The 18,782-nt window shown below is 45.4% G+C and overlaps 1 protein-coding gene across 5 annotated transcripts in view; it reads left to right on the forward strand.

Moving 5' to 3' along the window:
* Positions 1-2,546: 2,546 nt before the first annotated feature.
* Positions 2,547-18,782, forward strand: part of nup98l.L (nuclear pore complex protein Nup98-Nup96-like L homeolog) — a 63,444-nt gene continuing 47,208 nt past the window's right edge. For 2 of the 5 annotated variants that reach the window (XM_041582755.1, XM_041582758.1), the window contains exons 1-5: positions 2,547-2,756; positions 3,960-4,001; positions 11,091-11,195; positions 11,942-12,043; positions 12,191-12,370. In XM_041582755.1, the coding sequence (XP_041438689.1) occupies positions 11,120-11,195; positions 11,942-12,043; positions 12,191-12,370 (358 nt within the window). In that variant the 5' untranslated portion in view covers positions 2,547-2,756; positions 3,960-4,001; positions 11,091-11,119. The remainder of the gene's footprint in view (positions 2,757-3,959; positions 4,002-11,090; positions 11,196-11,941; positions 12,044-12,190; positions 12,371-18,782) is intronic. The other 3 variants (XM_041582754.1, XM_041582757.1, XM_041582756.1) reach the window with 2 other exon arrangements.

The raw sequence follows: 18,782 nt of genomic DNA on the forward strand, positions 1-18,782 counted from the left end.
AAAGCCTTTATTAAGAAATAACTTACTGAAACTCCGCTTGCGCTAGAGCACGATCCATAGTGCGGCACTCGATTTCTCCTCCCTGTCTTCCTTATAGGAGATAGCCAGGGTGGAGAAATTGAGCTCCGCACTCGTCGCCTTGACTGAAGAGGAGTGCAAGCTGAGTTTCGGTAAGTTATTTCTTAATAAAGGCTTTGCTTTATTAATTTGTCTTGGTGTGGTTTTTTCAATGTATACTAACAATTGTTTTTTTAAAAAAATGTTACTGGTCCTTTAAGGGTAAGGACACACAGGCAGATTCGGGGAGATTAGTTGGCCCGGCGACAAATCGCCTCTTCTTCGGGGCGAAAACCTTCCCGTCGGCTATAATGAAAAATCGCAGGCGGGATGGCACACACGGCGCTTCTTTTTCCAAAGTCGCCCGAAGTTTCCTTGTGAGCCAATTTATTTATCTTTCTAAAACCACAAATAATAAAAAATAAAAACCAATTGCAAATTGTCTCAGAACACCCCTCTCTACATCATACGAACAGTTCATTTAAAGGAGAATTCAACCCTTAACTAAAAAATCCCTACCTGATGTAGAAAAAGTTAGGGGCGTTTGCCCCGGGTACCAGGGAGGAGGGTCTACAAAGGGTAGGGTTTTTTTATGTTACGGGTATGTTTCTCTTTTAAAGGTGAACAAGCCCTTAATGTAGTGAGGACATGTTAAGTAAATGAACTAGTTAATAAACTGCTGCATACGCAATATGGAACTTTGCTAAAGAGGCACAGGGGGTGCGTAGGGGGCCGGTGGGTGCCGCCACCCTGGGGAAAACTGCACCCACCCTGTTTTGTGCATGAGTAATGAGGTAAGTGACTCAGACTTCACTGAATTGTAACCTTAAGGCCAGGGCCAGACGCTGCCCCCCTGCTCTTCCTGCACCCTGAAACATTATTTACGCTCGCATGCAGGCAGACACAGAAATTTTAAATTTTGCACCGAAATCTGCCCGCAGTTGGAAAGGCAAGGGGAGCAGCGGAGAATCCACTATGTAATACATTGTCTGTCATGGGGAAAAAATGTTTTTTTCAAAACACATCAGTTAATAGTGCTGCTCCAGCAGAATTCTGCACTGAAATCCATTTTTTAAAAGATTAAACAGTTTTATATATTTTTATATGTTTTATATTTAATTTTGAAATCTGACATGGGGCTAGACATTGTCTGTTTCCCAACTCCCCCCATTCACATGACTTGCTCTCTGATAAACTTCAATCACTCTTTACTGCTGTACTGCAAGTTAGAGTGATGTCACCCCCCCCAGCAGCCAAACAAAAGAACAATGGGAAGGTAACCAGATAGCAGCTCCCTAACACAAGATAACAGCTGCCTGGTAGATCTAAGAACAGCACTCAATAGTAAAATCCAGGTCTCACTGAGACACATTCAGTTCTCTTTTAATTGGATGTACAGTCTCTATAGGAGGCAGCCCTGGCAGATTGGAAGTCACATGGCGTGAGCAGTCCCGCCCAGGAAGATCTCTATAATCAATATTATCCTCTTCATTAAACGAGCATACAAGTCCCCATTTTGACAGCTCTACTTTCTTTTTCATCTTCTGCACTGAACAGCCAGAAAAAGATACAAAGTTTCCAACTTAATTGGTATTTGGCAGAGTCCAGAATGTGTGGCCAGTGCACTTAGATACTTTTGTAACAATTTAAGAGAAACAAATGTAACTGTAAGATAAGCAAAGAAAACAATTGTAAAAATTTAAGATAAGCAAAGGAACAATTGTAACTATTTAAGATAAGCAAAGAAACATGTAACAATTTAAGATAAGCAAAGAAAATTGTAAAAATTTAAGATAAGCAAAGAAAATTGTAACAATTTCAGATAAGCAGGTCTCTAGGGGAAACTGTGACTCGCAGCTTAAAGGGCAATTCACCCTCATTACAAATTTAGTAAAATAAACATGGTAATTAGGGGGTGTGGCAACAAAAATGGGAGGGGTCAAACAATAAGCAACAAATATTTTTGTCGCTCTTTCTATTTCCAAAATGTTGTTGGTATGAACCAGTCAGAACCAGTCTAGATTTTCCCAAAAAAACAGCTGCTTCAACCAACTCGCCCCGCCTACTGGATTCTGCCATCACGCGCGTGCACAATTTCTCACGGCAGCGCGCCCTTTTACATTTCAAAGAAGCAATTTTTAAAAGCAGAGTGTGACTCTTGCCCCGCCCCTTCCATAACCATTGGCTAACAGCACAGCCAATCCAGTTCTTCTATTCCGAGCGTGGCGCTGCGGCTACAACCTGAGTAATGCTCAACTTTACGTGTCATTTTGCGTCGGTACCTGAATACATTGAATTCTTTTGTAAAATCAACAAAAACCCCGATCCGGTGAGCGAGTTTAAATTTGTAGAGCTGAATTGAGTCACGTACTGACTAACCATCACGTGAGCAGAGCCCCGCACACCATAGAGTCCCCATATTCAGCCAATTGCTAGGAAGGGCGCGTAAAGTAGTCCCGACCTCTGTTTGACTGACAAAGCATGCGGCCAATCCAAGCGAGCGGTTGAAGGGGGCGGGGCTCAACTCTGACGTTCTATCCCTGACGCGAGCGCCAGAACGTTCGATGACGCACTTGGCTCCCCCTGCGTGACTGCTGGTACCGGAGAGTCTACGAGAAGCGGTTTGGTCTACTGTTGTGTTGGACACGTACGGATTGACATTCCTTGCTGGGGCGCTGGTTTCCTGAGGCCGCGGACAGGTAGGGACAGAGAACGTTGGACTGAGGTGTTGAGCGCATGAGAAGTTGTGGGAGGTGCGAGCCTTCCCCTCCCCCCTGTACGCACAGTGCGGTGGAACAGTCCGCGTTATTGCTTAATATTCAACCGAGATTTTCCACTCTCACGTGGGGGGAAGCTGAACAAATCTAATACACGTTCATTGGGAGCTTTGGGCCCCACAAACCCCGACTTCCTGTATCCAGGGCAGGATTGCTACCGCCACATTTCTCACTTGCTGCCTGCCCGCTTCTTCCTGTTCTACTGCTACTTCCCTCCATTGCCTCTTTCTGCTCAGTGACAGGGATGTGCGCCCTGCTGGCTGCTGCTGTTACTGCTGCTTCTCTCACCCCTTGTTGCTTAGTTACTCACAGGCCTGGGATCCCCACTGTCCCCCAATTAGACTCCTCCCACTATTGGATCTCCCCCATTGCACAGAACTTGCTCTCTGGATACTGGTAACTACTAGCAACTGCCTCTAGTTGCCCCTCTCTCTCCTGAGTCTTGGGCTTACAGATAAGGAGGCTTTCCTTTATACAGGGATTTCAATTCATCTGATATTAGAACTCCAACTTTCAGTATTGCTGAGAAATGTATTCCCAACACACAACCAATTAATTGTGCAGCTTTTGGGGTGTAATGCCCCTGTAAATTCTGTGTGTATATATTTATATATCAGCCGGTTATTCTGCTAAGCCTCAGTAATATCCCCAGGTTTTCATTTGCCAATATGTTTCTTTTATTAGTACAGGTATGGGACCTGTTATCCAGAATGCCTGGGACCTGGGTGTTTCCAGATAAATGATCTTACCATAACTTGGATCTTCATACCTTTAAGTCTACTATAAAATCATATAAACATTAAATAAACCCAATAGGCTGGTTTTGCTTCCAATAAGGATTAATTATATCTTAGTTGGGATCAAGTACCAGCTACTGTTTTATTATTACACACAAAAATAAATACGTTTTAACAATTTCGGAGCCGCCTTTCCGTAATTCAGAACTTTCTGGATAATGGGTCCTATACCTGCAGTTTCATTTCTATTGGGCAGCTTTGGTAGAAATAAACTCATCTGTTGCGATGTGAAAAGCTGTAGTTGTGCAACATAGTGAGTCATATGTTATTCCTGTGTTAGGGTGTTTTCCAAATACCATGCTCATTCTTTCTTTCTTTTTTATTTCAGGGCCCTGAATCTGTTCAAGCCACTCCATTTTCTCTTTCTCAGGTAATTTATTTTTTTTACTTTTGGGGAGATATTTACATGTAAGTGTAGGGTACCCAGCCTGATGGTATTTGCTAGTGGTCCCAACCCGATGGCCAAATAGGATATGGTTTAAAGCAAGTGTTAAAGTACCCCTGGAACTATAGCAGGGTTACCCCAATGTTTCTATTTCTCTGTCGTCCCTGGTGGACGCTAAGGGTTAAGCTCCATCCTCCAGGAGGCAGGACACTTATGAAAAAATAAAGGGCCTTGTCTGGATAGCCAGCTTGACCCCACACACTTACTGTTCCAATCAGTTTAAGTGTCCTCCTAAAGGGAGGATATACTACGCACTGATGTGGATTAAAAAAAAAATTCAGTCACCCCAGGAGCAGGTGTAACCCTTGCATTCTAGATGGGGGACCTTCTACGAGGGATTCCACCGTGGGGAAGAATTCCCAGCTCAAAAAAGGCTGGTCAGAACCCCCCCCCCCAGACATCCCTGCTCCTTGAGGATCTGACTGGTGGACAGGACTGAGGTACAGAGGAGACTCCCAGGTAAGGAGAGATCTCCCTCTTCCTCACTATAGCCTTCTCATACAATCCAGGCTATCTGTCCCCTTCAAAGGACCCTGTGCTTGTCACAGCAGCAGACTTAAAGGGGAAGGAAGCCTAGTCGGCGCAAACCGCCCACCCCCCCTCCCGTTTGTTGCCCACCCTCCCTCCTCCCCCCTGGCCTACCCGTCCCGCTGGGCAAATGCCCCTAACTTGTTACTTACTCTTCTGCGCAGGTCCAGTCCAGGGAGTTCACAGATGACATCTTCTTCCACGCGATCTTCTTCCTGCTGTGAAGGGCGTTTTGGCGCATGCGCAGTAGGATCATTTCGCCGGTACGGATCTACTGCACATGCGCAGTAGATCATACCGGTGAAATGATCCTACTGGGCATGCGCCGTTCAAAGCAGGAAGAAGATCGCGTGGAAGAAGATGTCGTCTGTGAACTCCCTGGACTGGACCTGCGCAGAAGAGTAAGTAACAAGTTAGGGGCATTTGCCCAGCGGGACGGGTAGGCCAGGGGGAGGAGGGAGGGTGGGCAACAAACGGGTGGGTGGGTGGCGGGTTTGCGCCGACTAGGTTTCCTTCCCCTTTAACCATCCCCCTTCTGCTCCCTCGACACAGTGAGAGCGACACTGTGCGCTCAGTCCGGGAACAGGTGCCACACTGTCATGCCACAGCTCTGCGGCTGGCGCGACCCTCTTCTAAGCAGAGCGCGGCTTAGCAGAGAAGAGAAAAAAGGGTGCGTGGCCGCAGGGAGGCGGAACAACACAGCGCCATTTTGTTTAAGGGAATGGTGGATAGTAAGAGCGCCAAAAGCGCGGGCACCATTTTAAAGCTGCCACAACTGCCTATAGCAGCACTACCATGCTCTGTCAACGCACCATAACTGCTCGCAGGGTGCCTTACAACTCTGCTCCTACCCCTGGCAGATGGATTAACCCATTCCCTACTAAGGGAGGGCAACAAAGGCCAGAAAGCACCAGTCTCACCCCACACACCTACCTTCCTACAGTTTTCTGCAGGATGGCAGAAGGTAAGGCAGGGGGATTATTCCCTGGGGGGGGCATTCACCGCCAAGGTCACCCTTCTGCGCAAAGCCAAGTGACAGGCGTCGGCTAACATGGAAGTCTAACAAGACTCACAACAAGCCGACAAACAATAAATCGACAACGACCTGACGGACCACCGCCTCCGGAATCAAGAGAACAAATAGGGGGCAAGTTGCTGCGATTCCGGGAGGCATGGATCAGACACTCTGCAGATGCCTGGGTTAGAGAGATGGTGTCAGAGGGGTACCACATCGACTTCTTCACTCTTACCCCCCCCAACAATTTTTTCATGTCCAGAGTTCTCTCTAACAGCACCAGGGCTCAAGCCTTCCTAAAATGCATCACCAGTTTGGAACTATCTGGAGTCATAGTGCCTGTACCCTCTCAAGAAAAATTCTCTGGTTTCTACTCCAATTTATTCATAGTCTCAAAGAAGGACAGATCATTCAGACCTGTACTGGTTCTAAAACTTCTAAACAAATTTGTTCGTTCGATCCACTTCAAAATGGAAACCCTACATTCTGTTATCAGGGTAATGGAAGAGGGTCAACTAATGTCCTTGGAGATAAAGGACGCATATCTCCATGTACCAATCTGGCCTCCTTATCACCGCTTTCTATGATTCGCATTTGCCACCCAGCATTACCAGTCTGTAGTTCTACCATTCGGGTTATCAGCAGCCCCTCGAGTGTTCACCAAGCTGATGGCGGCAGCGGCTCTGCGTCTACAGGGGATTTCAATCACCCCATATCTGGACGATTTGCTCATAAAGGCCAGAGCAGCAGAAAAAGAGAGAGACCTATGTCAAGCGATCTCAGTGCTTCAGCGTTTCGAATGGACAGTGAATTGGTCCAAATCCGACCTGCAACCCAGCCACCAAATGATTTTTCTGGGGCTGGAATGCAACATGATCACGCAAATAGTCTCTCTTCCTCATGAGAAAACGAGAAGACTCAGAGACCAGATAAAACGCCTAATTCACCCACAAAAGATAACAATACAGGTGGCAATGAGTGCTGTGGGTCATGGTATCCATTATCGAGGCAATACCATTCGCACAGATACATCTTCGCCCACTACAGGCGAACATACTGGCCGTTTGGAAAGGGGATCCTCTCTCCCTAAAGCTCTCTCTGTCCCAACTGACCAGAAAATCTCTCCTCTGGTGGCTGAAACCCTGCAACCTCAGCAAGGGACAGTCATAGGCAACACCAGACTGGAACGTCCTAGCCACGGACGCCAGCCTACAGGGATGGGGAGCGACATGGACCAACCTATCTGCACAAGGGCCATGGTCAACAGAGGAATCAAAACTCCCAATAAACATATTGGAATTACGAGCAGTAAGACTGGCACTCGAAAGATGGACACAATTGCTTCAAGCAAAACCAGTATGAGTGCAGAGCGACAATGCCACAACTGTGGCATACATAAACCGCCAAGGAGGAACCCGCCTCAAGATGGCCCTAGCAGAGGCTCAACAGATATTACATTGGGCAGAAATCAACAAGGTGATGCTGTCTGCAATTCACATACCCGGGATATCCAACACATAGGTGTGTTTGCCGAGCTAGTACGTTGATGGGGTCAACCACAGATAAACCTCATGGCTTCCAGAAACAATGACAAAGTGCCCGCGTATTTTGCCCGCTGCCGGAACAGATGCAATGGCCCAAATCTGGCAATTAAATCTGGCGTATGTATTCCCACCTCTCCCCATGCTACCTTCTAAAGAAGATCAGATAATCACAAATCACTGTAATCGTAGTGGCACCATATTGGCCATGATGGACATGGTTCTCAGATCTACAGGACATGTCGGTGGATCAACCAATGCGATTGACCCCAAGGTCAGACCTTCTACTTCAAGGGCCCATAGCCCACCACAACCCAGGACTGTTTCTTTTGACAGGGTGGCTATTGAGTCCGACATCTGGAGAAGACGGGCTATCGGAAGAAGTAATTTATACCATGATGAAAGCTCGTAAAGAAACATCATCTAGATCATATCAAAATCTGGCACTCATACCACAACTGGTGTAGTGAAGGGGGTCTTCCTTTTCTAGAACTTGATATTCACAGGATACTATCCTTCCTTCAAAGAGGACTCCAATTAAATCTAAAGCTCTATTCAAGTACAGATTTCAGCTCTCAGTGCTTTTTCAGACTAGACTGGCATTACATGATTCCATACGGACATTCATACAGGGTGTACAACATCTAAGACCTCCGTTCGGTTCTCCAGTCCCAGGGTGGGATCTAAACTTAGTACTCAAAGCGCTATTGATCCACCATTCGAACCCATGGGATCCATTTCAGATTCACAAATGACCAAAAAGGTAGTGTTTTTAGTGGCAATATCCTCAGCAAGACGGGGGTCCAAACTGAGTGCACTTGAGTGATGAACCTTTCCTAATATTCCACAAAGACAAAGCTGTCCTACAAACATTACATTTCTTTCTACCAAAACTAATATCTCGGTTGCACGTCAATCAAGAAATTCTAGTGACATTATGTCATGATCCAAAAAATGACAACGCCTAATGCACAAGTTGGCTGTCGTTCGAGCACTCCGTTGGTATTTTGAGCGATCTAAACACTTTCAACGTTCTTATTCGCTTACTGCCAGCGGGACCTAAAAAAGGCCAGGCAGCTTCTAAGGCAACTGTAGCACAATGGATTAAAGAAACAATACCACAAGCCTATATGGCCAAAGGAAAAGCACCACCACTGAATGTGTGAGCTCACTTGACAAGGGCAGTCGGAGCTTCATGGGCATGGCGTAATTCTGCCTCAATGGAGCAGATCTGCAGAGCGGCCACCTGGTCCTCCATGCACACATTCTGAAAATTCTATAACACGTACTCCTCAGCTGAGGCGGCGTTTGGCCGCAAAGTGCTGCTCTCTGTGGTGCACTAAAAGAGTGTCAATTCTATCCGTTCCAATTCATTCCTCAATTCCCACCCATTGTTCTGGGGCTGCTTTAAGTCCCCTAGCGTCCCTGTGTCCCCCAGAGACGACAAAGGAAACAGGATTTTTAATACTCACCGTTAAATCTGTTTCTCTGTAGTCGATAGGGGGACACAGGGCTTCCCATCCTCATGAGGAATTGTTGACCATGTTGGTCTAATTGGGAATATTCTTCCTGTTTTTCCTTCTGCCATTTGGTTAATTGTTTTACTAAGTTAATATAGCAGCATCTTTGGTACAAACTAATTGGAACAGTAAGTGTGTGGGGTCAAGCTGGCTATCCAAACACGCCCATTTATATTATCATAAGTCCTGCCTCCTGGAGGATGGAGCTGCGTCACTGTGTCCCCCTATCGACTACAGAGAAACAGATTTAATGGTATTAAAAATCCTGTTATATCTGTAACCTTGTTATGAGCTAAGGGGGAACAGTCTGAAGGTCAGTTAGGGGGAGATTTGGGGTGAGTGCTTATTTGTACCCTGGAACTATAGCAGGGTGACAACCCAATGTTTCTATATATCTGTAACCTTGTTATGAGCTAAGAGGGCCCAGTCTGAAGGTCAGTTAGGGGGAGATTTGGGGTGAATGCTTATTTGTGCCCTGGGTACCCCTGGAACTATAGCAGGGTGACTGTTACCCCAATGTTTCTATATATCTGTAACCTTGTTATGAGCTAAGGGGCCCAGTCTGAAGGTCAGTTAGGGGGAGATTTGGGGTGAGTGTTTATTTGTACCCTGGGTACCCCTGGAACTATAGCAGGGTGACTGTTACCCCAATGTTTCTATATATCTGTAACCTTGTTATGAGCTAAGGGGCCCAGTCTGAAGGTCAGTTAGGGGGAGATTTGGGGTGAATGCTTATTTGTGCCCTGGGTACCCCTGGAACTATAGCAGGGTGACTGTTACCCCAATGTTTCTATATATTTGTAACCTTGTTATGAGCTACAGGTGGAATTTAAAACTAGTGTATAAATAAGGGTTTTGGGGCTTTACTACAATTAGTGTTAATCATTTGAATGCCAGCTTTTCATATCTGTAGTCTTTCCATATTGACAGTGTTTTGTACATGTCATTGTTATATATAGTAAAATAGTAACTAAAAAACAATTCTGAGGTGTATCTAATTTGAAGGGGGATCAAATTCCTCTGATTTCAAGATGCAATCAGACCAGTCCCTGGATATACTTAGAATATAAAGAATAATTGAAAGTAACTTTAGTCCAACTTTCTGAAAAGCCATCCAACCCCTTCTAAAATGCCACACCTCTGCAGTTCTCATTGTAACAACCCCTTCCAAATAGTAAGCTGAAACCTCCTATATGTTGTAGCTTATGGTTAGTTGGTGGGTTTTCAAAGGGTGCTTTATTAAAGGGGAAATAAACCCCTAAGGAAATGTAACTAGCAAAAAATCTATATTGGAAAGTTGCTAAGTTATGTGTAAATATATTGTGGTCACCCTCTCTGTTCCCTGGCTCTTGAACCATTGTTTCAGAAGTCGATTTTCTTCAAGGTCTGTTAATCAGGCGGTTTCTGCTGTATTGTTTCAGGGGTCCGAACTGATAGTGCAGTGAATATAAATAACCAGACATATTGTTTGCATGTGTCTTCATACTGCCTGATTCTCTGCCTCACTGTCATTATGGGACCTTATCATATTTGTGGTTTAAGTCGGCATACATTCTCATTTGTCACTTGTAATGTGCGACTTCATGTGGGACTTGGGGAGAAATGTAATAAGGTTCAAAGTTTGTTACTGCTCTAATCACCTATAGAAACCAATCATCGGGCAGCTTTTACTGGTTACCTTTATAAATGCAAATCTCGTTATGGTTGCTACGGGTAACTGCACTGGAGCAAACTTAGTTCCTTGTGTGACTATGGTGGATAGGATCTATGGCACCTCTATATAAAGACCAAGTCCCCAAAATGGCCAGTTATCTGGCCAAAAGGCTCAGGGATAAAAAGGATTTCTTAGGAACCACCTTTACTGCAAGGCTAGGGCAACCCCTTTATCCTTCCACCTCCAATCCGAGGACGTGAAGGGGTCTGGAACCAATGGACGTCCGAAAAGGTCCTACGATTGTGGCAGCCCCCGTGGCTACACAGCCATGAGATATGTGACTGACTGCACAGAAAACTTTCAATATAAATGCTAATTTACATTGCCCCAATTCACATGAACATTAGTACAGCCATGGGATCTGTTATTCACAATCCCTGGGGCCTCGGGGTCTTACAAAAATACATTACAGCATTATATAAAGCCACTTATATGGATTTATGCAGCTTACTAGGGATCAAACACATGGTTTTATTAAAAAATGCATTATTATTATTGCTTAAAATGGATTCTATGGGAGGCAGCTTTCCAGAAGTTTGGAAACTTTTAAATATTGGGTTTTTGAACAAGGGAAACCTGTGAATGTGCAGGGGTTGCAGTGTGTTCATCATTCAGTATTGTGAAATGATCCTTTATGATTGGGGCATTAAGGCTTACACTCATCTTTGCTTTTTTTTTTTTTTTTTTCTCCTGTAGATTTATGAAGCTTTGGAACCCTTCTAAGAATGTTCAATAAAACATTTGGAAGCCCCTTTGGAACTGGCAATGGTGCGTTTGGCGCAACTTCAACTTTTGGCCAGAGTGAGTTTTTGTTTAGGTGAAAAGGGGCATGGCATGACTGATAAGGTTGTTATATATTGTGCGTACAAAAATGGGATAAACCCCTGGCTCCTTTCCAACCACACTACCCTATGTTACCTGGCTAACTGAGAGGGCTGGGGTTTCTCTTCACTCATCTGATTAAGTAAAAAAAAAAGCAAAAAACGGATGAGTGCAGAGAAACCAAAATGGTGGTGGGTTACCGTTTTAAAGCGATACCAACATGTTCCTATACAAATCATAGGAACGTGTCAATATCAAGGAGGTGCTGCACGCCAAATTTTTTCTTCTAAAAGCCGCCACTAGCCCTACAAACCTTTGTAAAGCCGAACCTCCAAAACTGCTAATGGATCTTCTGCGTTGTTTCAGTGACGCTGGGCTGTGGGCGGAGTGATCCTTCCATAGGCTGAAGTCCTATTTTCATTTGTAATCGGCCTATGGAAGGATCGCTCTGCCCCCAGCCCAGCGTCACTGAAACAACCATGGAAGATTCATGAACAGTGTCGGAGGGTCAACTTAACGAAGGTTTGGGGGGCTTTGGTGTGCAGCACCTTCTTGATATGGGCACTTTATAGGAACATGTGTATCACTTAAAGGTATGGAGGTGCTTTGTTACCACAGGAAAGTGTGCACTCAATGTGCAACAAAACACCCCTGTATTGGAGCAAATGTGAATGGCTGCTTGTAAGAGGTTGATCTGAATCCACTTTTTTATTTTTTTTTCACAGCAACTGGCTTTGGTACCACCCCTGCCGCAGCATTTGGCTCTGCGGGTTTTGGCACAAACACAACTACCGGGGGCCTGTTTGGAAACACACAGACCAAGCCAGGTGAGTGATGTTAATGAGAGAAATCCTTACTATATTCACTTCTGTGTAGTCTTGGCGTTCTGTGGCGTTCTACAGTATGTCTGTCTTATTCTCACTCTTGAAGATCAGAAGTCATTGTTAATGTGTTCACTTCTATTCTGTATGCAGGAAGCTTATTTGGAGCCAATACCTTTAACCAGCCAGCAACTTCCTCGGCAAGCTCCGGCTTTGGCTTTGGGGCCTCAACTGGTACAACAAACAGTTTATTTGGCTCGACGAACACAGGCAGCAGCCTCTTCTCCACACCGAGCAATGCCTTCGCACAGACCAAACCTGCGAGCTTTGGAAGTAAGCTATACTATTTTATTATTCATTTCACACCCAGTTTTATGGGTGACTATTGTTTTATTGCAGTAACTGCTGTCATGTCTACCCTGGGAAGTGTATAGTTTACGTTCCTCTGTGATATAAAATATAGACAGGCTAAGTCCATGTTATTAGTACTGTATTCCAGTATCTCTATTGCCTTGTCTTGGTGGCTGTATATACATTTCGTAAAGCGATACGGACACTTAAAATTTTCTTTTCAAAATGTTAATCCAAATTAAAGGTCGTGTTGATCGTTTTTGCCGATAGTTCTGCTTTTGTGAGTAATTGTCACTTGAAGTTCCTAAACCTGACTGTTTTGCCAACCTGACTGTCCCTTCTTAAACTGTCCGTTTCTAATGCTAACGGACTCCTGCTGCACAAATATGGCAGCCCCCTCATAGAGGGACAGGGTAGTAAGAAAGGTAATGTAAAAGCATCAGGCAAATACTTTTATGGTAAAATTATAAATAGCGTTCAAAGACAATGTTTTGATAAAACATAAAAGGTTAGTTTTTTGATGTCCGCATCTCTTTAAAGGTGATTTATCCTGAAAATGAAAAATTAATGTTTCATCATACTGAAATAAGAAACTTTCAAAATACAATCAATTAAAAATTCTGCTTTGTTTCTGAAATAATCAAGTTTATCTTCACTCTTCCTCTCTCAGCATCTGTTTCTCTTCATTCTGTCTTCATGCAGCAGTTGGGTGTAAGATATTCACAGTTAGATCCAATATATCTTATAGGGGGGGCTTCCTTTCCTAGCAAATGAATTAGAGCTCACTCAAATAACTTAAACTGATTCCAGTACAAACAAAATCCAACAAAATAACTGCCTTTTGTAAAAATCCTTCATGTAGAGAGACATCTTCTAGGCAAAAGGAGTCCCCCTAAAAGATATATTAGCTGGTGGCCATAGACGCACAGATAATATCGTACAAAACAAATTTTCGTAAGATATTTGGTGCTAGTATGGTGGGGAAAGAGCCGTCTGATATCGGCAGAAGACTTTGATATCGGTCGATGGGCCTGGACGGAAAATTTTTATCGGGTGCCTTTGAAGGGACCAGAACATCGGCCATTGTTAGTGCTGAATTGTCAGATACAGGTGGAATTCTATTGTTTCTATCTGTATATCTGACCATCCTGCTCTACACATATATGTTGAAACAAACTATCTTTCTTGGAAACATCTTTTCCAAGATAGATCGTAATTGTTACATCTATGGCCACCTTAACTGTCAATGAATATCTGACACCCAACTGCTGCATGAAAACAGAATGAAGAGATCAGGCGGTTTCTGCTGTATTGTTTCAGGGGTCCGAATTGATAGTGCAGTGAAATAAATTTTTTGCATGTTGTTAATTCTGCCTGATTCTGCCTCATTGTCATTATGGGACCTTATCATATTTGTGGTTTAAGTCGGCATACATTCTCATTTATGTCACTTGTATTGTGCGACTTCATGTGGGACTTGTAGAGAAATGTAATAAGGTTCAAAGTTTGTTACTGCTCTAATCATCTATAGCAACCAATCATCGGGCAGCTTTTACTGGTTACCTTTATAAATGCAAATCTCGTTATGGTTGCTACAGGTAACTGCACTGGAGCAAACTTAGTTCCTTGTGTGACTATGGTGGATAGGATCTATGGCACCTATATATAAAGACCAAGTCCCCAAAATGGCCAGTTATCTGGCCAAAAGGCTCGGGGATAAAAAGGATTTCTTAGGAACCACCTTTACTGCAAGGCTAGGGCAACCCCTTTATCCTTCCACCAATGACAAAGGATTGTGAGATACAGACCAGTGTGGAGTTGAGAGGTTCTTTCTCACATCACTCTAAGGAAGGGATCCCCAACCTTTTGAACCCGTCAGCAACATTAAGAAGTAAAAGGAGTTGGAGAGCATCACATGCGTGAAAAATGTTTTTGGGGTGCCAAATAAGTGCTGTGATTGGCCACTTGGTAGCCACATGTGTATTAACCTACATTGAGGCTTTGTTTGGCAGTACACCTGTTTTTTCTCTGTTGTCTCAGGGGGACACAGGGACTCTAGGAGTTAAGCTCCACCCTCTAGGAGGCAGGACACTTAGAACTAATTTGAAAGGGGGGAGTGTCCAGGGACCTGGCTTAACCCCACACTGCTATAATCCCTCAGTTTTTAAGTGTCCTGCTTACTAGGAGGATGGACAATCCTTGTCCCCCTGAGACAAGAAGATAAAGACACAGATATGGGGTATTCCACGGCAGGGTTGCCTGTACCCTTCATGAAAAGGACCCCCTTTCAAGGAACAGCCACCGGGGACATTCACTTGGGCTATAACGACCACGTGGAAAATTCCTGCCCCTGACCATAGGGGTGGCAGAAGGTCCCACCGGTGCAGCACATATGTGAGTACTATTTCAATGCTCACACAGCCCCTGGGTGCTCTTCTCCTGCCATGCTTATAGGTTTCACCACACGGAGCTAGATGGTGTTCAAACAGCCCAGGGGGGGCACTTTTATTGTGGAAGAGGGCAGGGGGGCATGCAAGGTGGCAATTATTCTCCGCGCCGGGATTGGAACGCATAGCCATCGATGCGTTCCAGGCGCCATGTTACATTGGCGCACACTTCCCGGCTCGAAAAAAAACGGCCATCTAGCCCTAGGGGCGATACAGGCGATCATACCTCCTCGGATGTTTCCTCTGTGGGAGGGGAAGATTCTCATTCAGAGGGTGAGCTTCCTCCGTCCGACGTCTCCTCAAGAGCAGAGGAAGAATATGAGGATTACTCCAAAGTCAGGGATGTTCAACACGACATCAACAACATTATCAAGGTAGTGACAGAGGTTCTAAAGACCACTCAAACGGAGGGACAGCAGTCCTCATCCGCAAGCCTGTTCAAGTGAAAACACAAATCCTCTGTTTTCCTTCACATGAACAATTGCTTAACATCATACAAGACAAGTGGAATTCACCTGAACGGAAGTTTCCGGCCACTAGGAAATTTTCAAAATCCTACCCCTTTTCCAAGGACTTAGTAGACAAATGGTCGTTGCCTCCCTCAGTTGATGCTCCAGTTTCTAGACTGTCCACAACTTTACCAGTGACAGATGTCGCAGCCTTCATTTGAGGGTTTTCTGAGAGCAAGGTACTCATCTGCTGGTTCGACCCTTCGTCCAGCATTAGCTTAGGCTTGGGTGGTCAGAGCCATCCAGGCATGGTCCGAATCTCTGATCAAGTACATTCAAGGAGTACCTAGAGCAGATCTTATGCCATCGATACAATCAATTGCGGAAGCATCAGCCTACTTGTGTGATGCCATCTTAGACACAAATTACTGCACGCACGTCAGCCCTCTCTCTGTAGCAGCCCGCAGAACACTATGGCTTAAGAACTTGACAGCTGACCTTTGTTCCAAAAAATCCTTAACTTCGCTACCCTTCAAGGAACAGCGCCTATTTGGCGATAATCTCACAAGCCACAGGGGGGAAGAGCACTTTCCTCCCTCAAAACAAGCAGATCCACACCTTCGGCTAGAAGAGGGAAGTTTTTTTTCGTCCCCACAGTGGAAGGTTTACTAGACGAAGCAACTCCCCCACGTTCTCACTTCTGTTCAAAGACAAATGAAAAAGGTCACCCATCGTGGAAAAGCAAAAAGTTCCACAACAAGTCTTAAGGCGACAAACCAGCATCCGGCTGACGGGGCACCCCCTCCGGGATCCTGGTAGCCAATAGGGGGCAGACTGCTGCGTTTCTGCGAGGTGTGGAACCATTATTCGTCTGACGCCTGGGTAAACAAAATTATTTCCGAAGGGTACCATCTGGACTTTTCCACACTCCCTCCCACAAAGTTCATCATGTCGAGAGTACCGTCCAATTCCAAAAAGGCTCAGGCCTTCCACGAATGCATTGCCAACATGAGACAGAACAGTCATTGTGCCAGTCCCCCCCCCCCTTTGGAAACATTCTCCGGGTTTTACTCAAATCTGTTTCTGGTCCCAAAGAGGGACGGGTCATTCAGGCCAGTGCTGGATCTCAAGTTCCTCAACAAGCACATTCGATCGGTACGATTTAAGATGGAAACACTACGATCAGTGATCCAAGGGGAGGAACCAGGCCTACTATTGATGTCCCTGGACATCAAGGATACCTACCTTCTCATACCGATATGGCCTCCACATCACCGTTTTCTGAGGTTTGCCTTCAAGAACCAGCATTACCAGTTTTTACCACTGCCTTTCGGACTTTCCTCAGAGTTCACCAAACTCATGGCAGTGACCGCAGCAACAATGAGACTCCAGGGAATAACGGTAACACCTTAACTGGACGATCTCCTTCTCAAGGCCAGAACAGTAGAGGAGAGCAGACAGAATCTGCAGCAGGCGATTACTCTACTTCAGAACTTCGGCTGGACGATCAATTGGGACAAGTCTAGTCTCCAACCCAGTTATCGGATGATATTTCTGGGTCTAGAGTTCAACACCCTAACACAACGAGTAACACTACCTCAGGACAAGCAGATAAAAAATAAGGGAACAAGTCAATCTCCTTCACAACCGGCGACCCTCTGTCCACCTAGCAATGAGGGTATTGGGACTGATGGTGTGGGCCATCGAGGTGGTTCCCTTTGCACAAATATATCTCCATCCGTTGCAAGCCAACATCCTATCAGGTTGGGAGGTCCTCTCTCTTTCAAACAGTCACACTGCTATACGCAACAAGAGAATCACTCGCCTGGTGGCTACGCCAAGCAAACTTAGCCACAGGCCAATCCTGGGCAATGCCGGACTGGACTGTAATAACCACAGACGCAAGTCTGCTATTTGGGGAGCAACATGGAACAATCTGTCTGTTCAAGGTCCATGGTCTCCCAAGGAGTCCAAGTTATCAATAAACATTCTAGAGCTTCGGGCAGTGAGACCAGCACTCAATCACTTGTCTCGCCTTTGCCAAGTCCGTCCGAGTACAAAACAACTCTACAACAGTCGCATACATAAACCGACAAGGAGGAACCCGTAGCAAGGCTCTGGCGGAGGTACAACAGATTCTAAGCTGGGCAGAACTCTGTTCGGTAAGAATATACGCCATCCACATACCAGGAGTATCCAATATAAAGGCGGGTTTCTTCAGTCGAAACCAGCTGGACCTGGGAGAATGGGAACTTCACCCAGAGGCATTTGCGGAGTTGGTGAGAGTCTGGGGCCAACCCCAAATCGACCTGATGGCATCCAGGACCAATCGCAAGGTGACCAACTTCTTTGCTCGCTATCGGGATCCGATGGCGATGGGAGTAGATGCCATTACCCAACCTTGGCATTTCAAGCTAGCCTATGTCTTACCACCTCTTCCCATGCTACCTCGTGTGTTGAAGGTCAGACAGTTGCATCTCACAGTAATCGTGATTGCTCCATATGGCCCAGGAGAACCTGGTTCTCGGACCTTCAGGAGATGGCCATAGCTCAACCAATTCGCCTCACACCCAGAAGCGATCTACTACAGCAGGGTCTCATAGTCCACTACAACCCAGGACTCTCTGCTTTGACAGGATGGCTGTTGAAGCAACCATTTGGAGACTACAGTGTTAAACGGAAGAGGTCATCGCCACTATGCTCAAAATCGGGTAAGCCTACATCTTCCAGAGCTTACCACTGTTTGGTGGAGCTATTGGAACTGGTGCCAAGAAGAGGGCCTAATGTTTTTGGAATACAACATACCAAGGATTCTATCTTTTCTCCAGAGAGGACTTCAGTTGGCTCTGATGTTGAGCTCCTTGAAGGTGCAGGTTTCGGGTCTTATTTCAATCCCGTCTGGCAATGGACAATTCCATCTGTACCTTCTTACAAGGAGTGACATGCACTTCAAACTCCTGTCCTTGGGTGGGATCTCAACCTAGTTCTGGACTTCCTACTAGATCCCCCTTTGAACCCTTGGGAGTAGTTTGAGAAATGGCTCACCTGGAAACTTGTATTCCTTGTTGCAATCTCATCAGCCAGAAGAGTTTGAGATCGGTGACCTCTCGTGTGACCCTTCACTTTTGGTTTTCCACAAGGACAAGGCAGTACTACGCACTATACCATCCTTACTCCCAAAGGTTGTATCTTCATTTCACATTAATCAGGAGATTGTGGTACCATCACTTTGTCCGGATCCCAAAAATCAAAGAACAGTGACTGCACAAACTAGACATAGTTAGAGCTCTCCGCTGGTACCTACGTTCCAAATCATTTCGGCGGTCTCCAGCCATATTTGTGGTACCCACCGGTCCTCGAAGGGGCATGGCGGCATCAAAAACATCCATTGCACAGTGGATCTGAGAGACAATCCGCCAGGCCTATATATTCAAGGGAAAATCACCTCCAGAGAGTATTAGAGTGGTTCACCTTCAACAACTAGTTTGTTTTCAAACC

The sequence above is a fragment of the Xenopus laevis genome, chromosome 2L (genome assembly GCF_017654675.1).
Source record: "Xenopus laevis strain J_2021 chromosome 2L, Xenopus_laevis_v10.1, whole genome shotgun sequence".
In the NCBI taxonomy this organism is placed as follows: domain Eukaryota; kingdom Metazoa; phylum Chordata; class Amphibia; order Anura; family Pipidae; genus Xenopus; species Xenopus laevis.